We start from the raw sequence: 11,672 nt of genomic DNA, 5'->3' as shown, positions 1-11,672 counted from the left end.
TGTTCTCCCACACAGCAGATACATTTTATATCCACTGACATCTAAAATAATCCTCAGTACAAGCCTCTCTCTCTCTCTCACTCTCACTGTGTCTCCTAACTCACAGACTCCCTCCAGCCTCCCACACTCATCAGTTCCCTGGAGGCGCCGACACTTAAGCTCCGGACTGTCTCTGCCTGCAGCTCTGCTCTGGCCCCAAAAAGTTATGGCAACGACAATTAGCTCCATTCATCCCACTGTGCTTTGGCTTCATGCATGCAAGCATGCTTGTTTACATGTCAAACACTGTGTGTGTGAATGGGCTGATAGCAAGCCTTTCCCACATTGAGCTATGTATGGATCCTATAGTGTGTCACCATCACATTTTGCATGTATATAACAGCTACAGTAATCCACAGTTGACCAAAGTCTTTTCTTTAGGTGACTGTAGGCAGAAGTTGATTTGTGGCCATTGGCGTCAAATATAGTGCAGCTTTCTGGCGTCAGGTTATTATCATTCATTATTTAAAGTTTGATGTGCAGTCAGACTTAGCAATTACTTTGTCAAAAAGTGTGCATGATGTTCTGTTGCCCTTGAGTTTTAGTGTATTTACTTCACCTCTACATAGGCCTGCAACGGATCATCATTGGTCTGTGATCCGTTCGGACCATCTATTTCGGTTCGGCACACGCATGATACGCGGATTGATTTATGAAAAAAAAAAAAAAAAAAATGTGCGCATGTTCAGTCCACACACAGCTGTAACCATTCCTGCTAGTTCCAGGGACAGAGCTACTTAACACGCTCTGGGTAAAAGTCTGCAACAGTTCCCTTTTCAATAAGCAAACTATGGCTCGTTGTGATTTATTGTCCTCAGTGTACAACATGTAGAACAGTGGGCATGGAAAATAAAAGTAGGCTAGACTTCGGTGACTACCGTAACGATAACTGCTGCCTCTAGTGCTACGTCTGTTTCCTTATACTCGCGCTGCCACACAAACCAGTCGCCTAGGTTAGCCTACCACACAGACGTAACACTCAAAAAAAGACAAAACATGTTTATTTGTCTTGTCTATTTTTTTTTTGGCTGATCCGAAAAATGATCCGATCCGTGACTCTGATCCGAGGAACGATCCGAACCGTGAGTTTTTTGATCCGTTGCACCCCTACCTCTACAGCACTGCTAAGTAGTGCTTGGTATTTGGTTTTGACATGAAATGCATTGCTTGCTTTTAGCACCATCCCCAGTTTTTGATAAGTTTGAAATATTGGTCTGTAGGGGGAAAAAAAGCAGAGACTAGAAGCTTCAATGAGAGTTTCAAAAAGCAGAAATCTAGCTGTTGGGTGTGGCTGAATACTTGAAACTTTTAACTAGAGTCAGTTAAGCAGTGCCTTTCAACTTGGTGTTAAATTACTAATGAATGACTCGTAAATTACTAGTAGTTAGCTTTCAATCACCTTATCACACCTCTGAAGATATATCATGGTTATCATGCGCTACCAGACACCAAAATCCTATTTATAGCACCTTTAATTTTAACATCCAGCCAGAAAATATCACTTTCATATTTTGCTGCACCAAATATTATCTACAAAAAGAGGGAAACAATGTTCACTGAAAATATATTATTTTTGTTTTTACTGTCTCCCACACACAGCACTTAAATATTTATATACAATTCAAAGCAATTTGCCCAATGTCAGCTGGCATTTTGCAGAGATACTTTGATGTAGATCAATGTACTGTGCCGGCTTCAAGCAGACAAACAGTCACCATGGCTTACCCTAAAAACCTGCAATGACTGCTGGTGTAACATGATCAGTTCTCTTTTGGGATAAAAGGAAGACAAAAAAGTAGACTTTGCAGAGAAAGACCTTGTTTTCAGTGTTTTGGGGAATCACAGAGAAACTGACAGTCAAGAGTAGCACAGTGTGAGGGTAAGCAGGCAGATCAAAATATATGTACTTTTGTTTGAACATAAACCTGAAAGCTGGGGAAAATAGACTGTAGCAGACCTTTTTGTATGACACTTCAGAGACTTCATAAGCTCACTGACAGTGATAGTGATACAGGAGTTTGTTCAGGTTAGACTGGAATTGATCTGCAACATTTATAGGCTCGATATCTAGATAGGTATTGAAGTTATGAGTGCACTGTTTTATTCCTGTTAGAATTCACAAAAGAAGTTTTTTTTATATTCTTCATTTACATGAGCTCGTAAAGGTTTTATCCTACAGTGACTACCGATAAAGTGGAATATTTAGATCTTACATAAAACATTTTATTGTTTCTCCAGTGAACTTGAGGGGCTACTTTTTATTCCTTTCTCACTCCAGCTCTTAGAATAGACAGGTGAGAAGGTGATTGGCATTTAAAAAGGTCACATCTCCAAGGAGTAAGATATGTGGACATTATTGATCAAACACCCTGTGGCATCAATAGTACAATGGCAATATGCTTGGTATGGTAGTAATGGAAAAGTGATTGAAAATCATGGACACTGACACTGAAATGTCTAAAGCTACAACCCAAAAAGATGATAGATGCCGTTTTCAGTGGAAGACATGATCCCAAGCATCATGCCTGAAACTGGACCTACTTAAAGTAGTTTCCTCCTCCCTTATATAGGCTAACTGCCAAACCATGACACACATACTGAGGATAATACACAGACATATATCATTAACACTCACTAAGTCAGGTATGCATGCAGTCAGTCACACACAAACACCCAAATGCATGCGCACACACACAACTTGTTTAGTTGTGCAGACTTAAATAGATTTAAGGAGAAATACACTGAGATGGTAAAACTTCCCTTACAGCCCTGAGATTAACAGACCAGACCAGGTGATGCATTTTCCATAGATATGGGGGAGACAAAATGACAACTTCTGCAACAATATATGAATACCAAGTACAAAAAAGGAGCAGAGCCACCTCAGAGAAAAGAACTAAAGGTAATATCCAGACAATTTGAGTTAATTCATGCCATGCTGTCACTGAATAACTTACTCTATGAAGCTACATAACATTGTGTGGATTTGAGGTAATGGGATAACATCATGCTGGAATGGTATAGACACTCCTTGTCCTGTACAATAGCCTCAGAGTCCTTGGCTTTTCCATGGCAATGTCAGTTTGAACAAAAGACTCGAAGGACATGGCTGTGTATTTCACTGCATAAAGCTAAAATACACTTAAATATATATATATATGTGTTTTACTTGGTATTCTCCAAACACAAATTCTCATGTATAGTGAAAAAAGATGAACAATGAGTAACTAAACCACGTTATATATACGTTTGGTCAGGATCCAGATTTTGTGCATCAAACAACAGGTTATGTGCATGTCAGAGCTCCAACACATTAGTTGATTGACAGAACATTAATTGGCACCTATTTTTATAATTAAATAATTTCTGTAATTTTTTTTATTGAAAATTGTCAAACATTTGCTGGTTGTAGTTGCTCAAATGTAAGAATGTGTCTCATAAGCTGCATTTCCACCAAAGGAACTTTCCCCGGGGACTAGGAACCTTTTGAGGAACTCAATTCCTCTACCTGCATGTAAGTTCTTTCCAAATGTACAAGAAGTTTGGGTTTGCAGTTTGGAGGGGTAACCATTGCTGAATTATCATACATTAAACAAGGAAGTATTTTATCACTGTAGGACCAGTTTAGGATGATGGAGGAGACTTCTCTTCCATTTGTTCACATCAAATGTAAAATAAGACTTTGTTATCAGCTTCCCATCTCATTTAAAAGAGAGACAGAGACATAGACAGAGACAGAGAGACAGTGTGGCGGTGGCTGAGCAAGCTAGAGACTGAATGATGAGAGAATGTGGCAGTATAGTGAGAACAAAACCAGTACATTATTTTTTATAGCAACTACACTCTAAGGGACAAATAAATAGCCATCAGACACTAAACAGATGATGTACTGTGGCGACAGATGCACTTTGTTTCAGTGTCATTTCCCTTCTCTGCATTTCTCCTTTTCATTCATTCATAACATTCAACTCATGCAGCAGTGACTACAAAGAGGAACAGGACGATTGTGGGTTTTTTTTTCTCATGTGAATACTGTGTTTTAAGCACTGCCATCATTTTTTAATTCCACATTGGTCTAATTTACACAATATACCTGGTGCCTCAATTATGCTGGAAATACAAACATGGTCAAAATGGGGCTATACATTATAGTAATCTGAATTTTCTATAGTGGATTTTGGGATATGGATCAGACAAAACTAAAGATCTCAACAGGTCACCTTGGGCTGTAAGACATTATAATGAACATTTTTCATTGTTTTCTGACAATGTTTCATCTGTTTATAGACAAAACAATTACTTAATTGAGAAAAATAATCAGCAGATTAATTGATCATGAAAATCATCATTAGTTGCAGCTCATTTGATACAAGCCATTTACTAAAAACAGTTCTTCTTTGGTTACACACACACACACACGTACACACACACTTACACACACACGTACACACACACACACACAAAGAAAAATGCAGTATATATGTTTTAGTTTCTCCTCCATCTGTCATAAAACACTCATGTAATCCATGTACCATAGATGACAGAAACCATCATCCCCTGTTTATGCATCAAGTGGTAAAGGAACATGAAGGTATAACACTAATACGCTGTCATCGGGCTATAATCTGCAAAGTGAGACATTGGCCTGACTTGAATATCAAATACCTGCAGGCGAACAGCAATTAGTGATTGCTTGTTATTAAAAAACGGTAAACCTTCTGGAGTATAAAATTCATAAAAGACAATACGAGTGTGAGTGTCTCACCATGGGCGTCACGGTAGTAGGCATGAGTGACACTGCGGAACCGCTCCTGTCCAGCTGTGTCCCAGATCTGTGGAGAACGAGAGGGGAAGATAATCAGGTTTCTATCTTTTTAATAGGTTTTCTGTTGGTTTAAAGCTCATTGTGAAGACCTCCGTTTAATTTACTTCCTTGATACCTGATAAGTCTTGAATATGGAAAAAGATATGGTAATATTGAACTGTCCATAGTCTCATGAATCAGCACTGGAGAAAGATCTATAATTAATGCAGCAATATTAATAATGGCACAGCAAACTGACCTATAACATATTATCATTATAGGTTTATGACCACCCTTCTACCACAATGAAGTTGTAACCTTAGTGAACGTTTGCCCATTTACATAAGCAGCCAACAAGGACTATCAAAAGCATTCATTTGGATCACTTGTTTATGTCCACTTCATGAATATAAGTCCTTTTAACCTTGTTTTGGGCTCCACCAACTCCTGATATAATATATTATGTATAATGTTTTTGCTCAATACAGTGAAAGTATTTGCAGGGAGCACTGACACTGTAAAGTTGTGGGCTGTAGAACCAAAACAATAAGCTGAGACATGCCGAAAGATGCTGTAGAGCTGAGAGGAACTGCAGATGGGGTGATAATTCTCTGTAGTTTAGTCAATACATGTGACCCTTAGTACATTCAATTTAGTTATTTGGTCCAAGGTTAATATAAAAATATTGATTAGTGCGACTCTGAGGTTAGAGCACATATTGTATATTTACAGTAAAAGACCATTAATTCATATTTTAATGCCTGTGCTTTGCCTGGGTCATGGTATTGAATATAAATCAGCTGTGATCGATATTCATTCACCCCATTGTCGGACCACAGTGATATAAGGCTAATTAAGTCCTTCTTTCCTTCCCTCTTCCTCATCAGGCAGCATTGTCTCTCATGACAATTTGGCTCTAATGGCAATTACACTTCCTTCTCACCCCAGAGGAGGCTTGTGCAGGTTGACGGCACCCATTATGTTTTTTTTTTTCATTTAAATTAAAAACATTCCCAATTTTTCAGCAGTTTTTTTTCTGGGCCCTGACCTGTTTGGATTCTTGCCTTGCAGTTCTCTTTGCATACCTAACCAATTTCTCTGTCTCTGACACGACGGCTTTGATACTGACTCTGCCTCCTGATTATCCCCTGGGGCAGCCGCCGCCTCAGGATCCAAATGGAAATAATGAAGCATGGCAATTACAGGAGGAAAAATAACTCCAAATGAATACATCACAGAGAAGAGGATCACTCCAGCAGTATCCTTCAGCCCCTAATTATGATCATTACTTTCTCTATTTGACAGAAATATCAAACATTCAACAACACTCCAGTGCCAGTTCTCAAAACAGAAATCAGTGGTAGGGAAGAAAACTCAAAGTCAAAAAATGAAAATATTAATGGAGATGGATAACATGTAACCATTTGTGCAGAAATCATTGTCTTCACAAAATGAGGCAACCAGCAGGGATTTATTTAATCTCATTATGTGTCAACTGTGGAGCAAAACACAATGAGCAGGTAAAAGCTGAAATGGGTTCATCTTAGAGTGCTTATCAAGACTAGCAGGGGACAAATTAAGAAGTTCTTACCTGGAGCTTCACCTTGACTCCATCAATGTTCAGGACTTTATTCTAGAAATGAAAGCAAGAAATCATGAGTGATGGTGTCTACATTTGTGTTTTTTCAGCCAACTATAACTCATTAACCTCGGGTGTAGGTGTGATTTGCGTGTGTTTGTTTGTCTATGTTTGTGGTCAGACGACTGAAAAGTCTGAACAGTGTCTTCCTCTCATATACCAACCACACACACCCCCCCCACCCCCCCATCAATATTGCATGTTTCCACCTCACTTTGGCCTCTTTTGATGAAGCCTCGCCTCTTTCCTCCAGAGGATTAACCTCCTCTGCTCTGTCTCTCCGTCTTCCTTTCCTCATTCCTCTGAACTCGGCTTCGATCTGCCCCACCACAAAAGCACAGTGAAGCTTAGCCAAGTGGACGTGCAGTTTCCTGTGCAGGTCAGAGGTGGAGTCTGTCCTGAGTGTTGGGTGCATAAAGGTTAAACAACCTGCCATCCAATTAACCCATCAAAAGAAGTGACTCAGTCGACTCAGATCCATCATCTTTGAGGTACCTGTCATGTGCCCTCTGTACTCTCCTGTTCCCAACTAGCAGGGCATCCCATCCTAATGATCTCCAATATAAGACCAGTCTTTCACTTCCACTTCTTGAGGAGGAAATTAAGGCTGTAACTGATGATCATTTTAGTTAATTCTATGAATCTACGGATTATTTTCTCTATAAACTGAGTCATAATATTATTGAGGAAATTTTCAAAAAAATAGTTAGTACCATTTAGGGCTGCAACTAATGACTATCTTCATAATTTGATAATCTGTGTTCGTTGTCTTAGTTGTTTGGTTCATAACATGACAGAAAATGTTGAAAAATGACAAGCTGACATCTTCAAATGTCTTGTTTTGTTCACAACCCAAAGATATTCATTTTACCGTCAGAAAATACTCAAATTTGAGAAGCTTTGAACTTTTTTTCCCTTCACATTCTTGATTAACCAAATAGTTGGTGATTAGTTTAATAGTTGGCAACTAGTTGATTGACTAATCCTTGCAGCTCTAGTCTGATTATTGTTTCCCTGAGCCCAAGGTGGCATGGTAAATGGACTGTACTTATATAGCGCCTTTCTAGTCTGTGCGACCACTCAAAGCGCTTTACATGACAAGTCATTCACCCTTTCACACACATTCATACACTGATGGCAGGGGCTACCACGCAGGGTACCAACCTGCTCATCAGAGGGAACCATTCATTCACATTCACACACCGTTGGCACAGCAACGGGAGCAATTTGGGGTTAAGTGTCTTGCCCAAGGACACATCGACATGTGGACTGGAGGAGCCGGGAATCGAACCACCAATCTTCCAATTGGAGGACGACCACTCTACCTCCTGCCCACAGCCGCCCCATAGGCGTCTTCATATTCTTTGTTTCACCCAACTATTAGTTCAAAATGTATTTATATCATATATGTCAAAGAAGAGTCTTATCTTTCCTGAATGCTTAACATCAACACATGCATTTCACCACATGCCTCCCATTTTCTGTGACATGGTGAGTGCTGTTGAAAAGAGAAGGTCACGATGTTCTCCAGTGACCCAAATTTAGGCCTCCTGGTATGCTGATGTGGATTACATCACCTGGTGCCACGGCAACGCTGAAAAGCTTTTTTCCTATCATCATCCCCTCTGAGATGTTGACCTTCTAATTCCCTGTTCCCCAAGGAGAAACAGAAGATATTCAACCCTAACAAGATGCTACTAATCTGCCAGTGGAGCACTTAGATAAAGATACAGTCTTTGTTGATGTGTTCGGTTGATTCACCTCCCTGAGAGTCACAAAGGAAGGATCTCATACATATTCAAGGGCATGCCGAGCTGCAAGCTAGTTTGTAAGCATGCTCTGATAGGAATCGGTGTCTCAAAAGACTTTCTTCCTGTTGTTGCTGTCACTAAAGACATCCCACAATGTGCTTGGAGGCTTCATAAATATTTAGTGACCCAAAAAAAGAGGCTCATGATAGGATTTTGATTGCACTGATAATTACGCTGGATTTGTAGAGTAAATACTAAAGCAGGACATACTGTAAGAACTATTTATGGTGCACTGTTGACTAAGCAGGATAAAAAGTATCTGTGCAGCATATGACCGAGTCTACTGTGGTAACATGGAAACCTAGGGGATTTGTAGATAAAAGACTGTCAACACTTACAGCAGCAATGTCTTCACTTTACTTTCAAAACTTTCTCAAGCCTCACCATCATTAAAAGCTGACACCGCTCAGCTCTGTCTGAGTTACAATTTACAGAGGGGGATGGCTCGGAGGATTGCAGCACTTTTCAGGTCAATTTCATTCCCTGAGCTCCAAAAAAACACCCTCCAAACAGAACACATCTTCAAACACAAACTGCTCTACTTACCGGTCAGACACTGGATGTTAGTCATTTAATCTTATTCTTCTAAAAAGGTACATGAGCGAGAAGGTACAGTCAGTACAGAAGGACTGTTTGTTAATAGCACTTCACCCGGATCATAAATTACAAATGTACAAGGAGCTTTCAGCAGGGTCCAAGAAGTGTGAGCCTATAAAACATTAAAAGGCAGCAGTGTGAGAGCAGAGAACCGGAACATGATGGCAACAAAAAAGTTAGGTATGAGACACATTTGAAGGATTGATAAGAATAATGAGAAAGATGCTATATGGTAGTGTTCTTCAATGTCCTTCTTTTTTGTTCTGGAAACTCACTGGCGCATAATGGCTGTCTGGTCTCGACGTATACCTCAGAAATCAAAGCTGTGGGGGAAATAGACTAAATAAGTGAGGGCAGGGCAGTAGAGAGAGGCAGCACTCTGCTCTGCAGTCAACCCAACTCCCGGCTGTCAAGTTTTCTAAGTCGTGCTGACACAGACATATGCACACACTCGCACATACTAGATACAAACATATTCAACCTCCAGCACCCTGCCTGCTACAGAGAGGCGTACACAGCTGATTTTAGATAGGTTTTAAGGAAATTTAGTGATGATTGCTATTACTTCATGTCAATTCACAATACACCTCTTTTCTTGCTTCACTTTCTGTCTTTATCTTATTCTGCATTGGATCTCAACTCGTAGCAGTCTTTGAACAGTTCATGAAATACAGTATAGTGGCATTCGAGCTTCAGCTAATTTCAGATTATAATTAGCCAGCAAATGGAGTACATCAAGTCGACATAATTTGATGCCAGGAAATTGAATTGTCAGAGCTGAAAGTGAAATACCAGCCTGCATTCACATTTTTTGGGGGGCTTTGTTGCCCATGTGTAGCCAATTATTGTCTTAGTGTAATTGTTAAGTTATTATAATTATCTATTATGATCTGAATATATGTGAAGTCGAACCTTTTTAATGTGGCATACATGAAGCAGGCACTCTAGTCTGTACCACCTCTGCAGTTTAAGAGCCTGACTACAAACATTTCTATCAGTTGTTCATATTGTCCTGTGATACCTTTTCTCTTCTTTCCTCCTCTGCTTCATCAGCATTTTCAAATCACAAGACACTCTTTTACAAATACTCTCCATTAAGATGCTCTGGACATTCTCCCGGAGACAGAGATAGCACCATAAATCACATTACACCAGACGCACACATAATGCTACCTATAGACACCGTGGGATTCAGTCATTGATGATGATATTTGCTGACCCAGCACAGTTAGCACAGAGGCCGTAGCTAATGTGGTAACAATGATTTCACTTGGCTATAATTGCCCGCGTACTCAATTTGTTGGAAAAAAGTTGAATAAATGACTAAAAACACAATTATAATTGGATTTTGGGAGGATGTGCGGGGCAAAAGATGAAGGTTTTATTTCATCTGTCACAGCGCTGACTGATGGAGCAAAATCTGCTTCCTGGAAACTTGTGTGCAGTGCAGTAATAGCCGGAACCTTCTTGTTATTGACTTTCTCACTTGGGTGACCTGGTGAAGTTAAAAACAGAGACTAATTGAAAGAGCAGTGGGTCTTCAGGCATTTTCACACCAACATGCACTGCTACCAAAACGCAGAGAGAAGGAAAAGGGTTGGGCAAAAAAAACTGGTCCTAGTTCTTCTTTACATTGAAAATGGCAACACACATGCATCAGCTAAATGGATACATAGAGATACAAGGGCACAATTCAGGTAAAACACCTTGCAGTGTGCGCTTTGTGGCATTGTGCTGCAGGTTGTATAAAGCATTCAAATTTGACTTTCAGTGGTCTCTTCCCTAAAGCAGGATCTCTAATATACCTGGATAACCATGCGAAACATAAAATATCTTTTTATATAATCATGTTTCAGTTAAAGCGGTTTCTTTGAACAAGTTTATGTTTGATCTTTTACCTGTAACCTGTAGCAACACACTCACACCAACGCAGACCTTTGCTGTGATCCAAAAATGCCCGTAGGCAGTACATCCACATGTGCGCACACACTCACACAGACATACACAACAAAAACAGCATTTTGTAATCAAATATCCATTATTAAGCTGAATGCCATGAGAAGGCTGCCTTGACCTCTGTGAAGTGCTTGGCCAGGATCTTTTCACACCAGCGTGATACGAATGAAAAAGGCAACATAACAGTATATGTTGTGTTTGTTGTGACCATGTGCATGTGTGGCAAATAATCTTCTGTGGCTTATTCAGAGGACAGAGCAGGCTGTAGGGCAAGCTGTTGGCTGGAACTCTGGTCTGTCCTTCAATTTTCAAAAACAATTTTTTTCAGTTTTCCTCATTGGTGTGCAGTACAAAATGCAGTATGCAGTATGTCTTACACTGTAGAGAAACACACACGTGCGTCACAAGGAAGAACAGCCACTATAAGGATGGCCAAATTCAAAGTCTAGTCCTCTCTCTCTCTCCTCTGCCATCCCTCATTTTTCTCAAAGGCACATTTATTTATTTTGCTCCAATATCATCACAAACTTGGAGAGGAATATCTGCCAATGCTCAGACGCTGCTCAGATTTATTACAGTTTTTCTCAACTACTGAAACACATTTACAGAAATTATTCATCATTTTCTTGACACTATAAAACACAAAAGAAAAGAAAAGCACATTAACTTGTGCAAACCTCAAGCTTAAATCGTATCCACTCTATCAAAAAACAGTCTCTTCCACCTAAATCAAATCTTGCCCTCAGACGGCACACAGAAGTAAATAAAATACACAGACTGTAGACTGCTCATAATTCACAACACTAAAGGAATATTCAGCAAAGCC

The 11,672-nt window shown here is 39.7% G+C and overlaps 1 protein-coding gene across 1 annotated transcript in view; it reads right to left on the bottom strand.

Annotated features, from left to right (window-relative positions):
• LOC128378785 (ras-related protein Rab-26-like) overlaps window positions 1–11,672 on the bottom strand; it is a 50,153-nt gene that overhangs the window by 23,092 nt on the left and 15,389 nt on the right. Inside the window, exons 3-4 of the mRNA XM_053338377.1 lie at window positions 6,435–6,476; window positions 4,805–4,871 (exon numbers count right to left, since the gene is read on the bottom strand). Coding sequence (XP_053194352.1) covers window positions 4,805–4,871; window positions 6,435–6,476 — 109 coding nt within the window. The remainder of the gene's footprint in view (window positions 1–4,804; window positions 4,872–6,434; window positions 6,477–11,672) is intronic.

Source organism: Scomber japonicus, chromosome 18 (assembly GCF_027409825.1).
Source record: "Scomber japonicus isolate fScoJap1 chromosome 18, fScoJap1.pri, whole genome shotgun sequence".
NCBI classification, from domain to species: domain Eukaryota; kingdom Metazoa; phylum Chordata; class Actinopteri; order Scombriformes; family Scombridae; genus Scomber; species Scomber japonicus.
The sequence above is the reverse complement of the archived record's forward strand: the minus strand, read 5'-3'. Positions and strand labels throughout refer to the sequence as shown.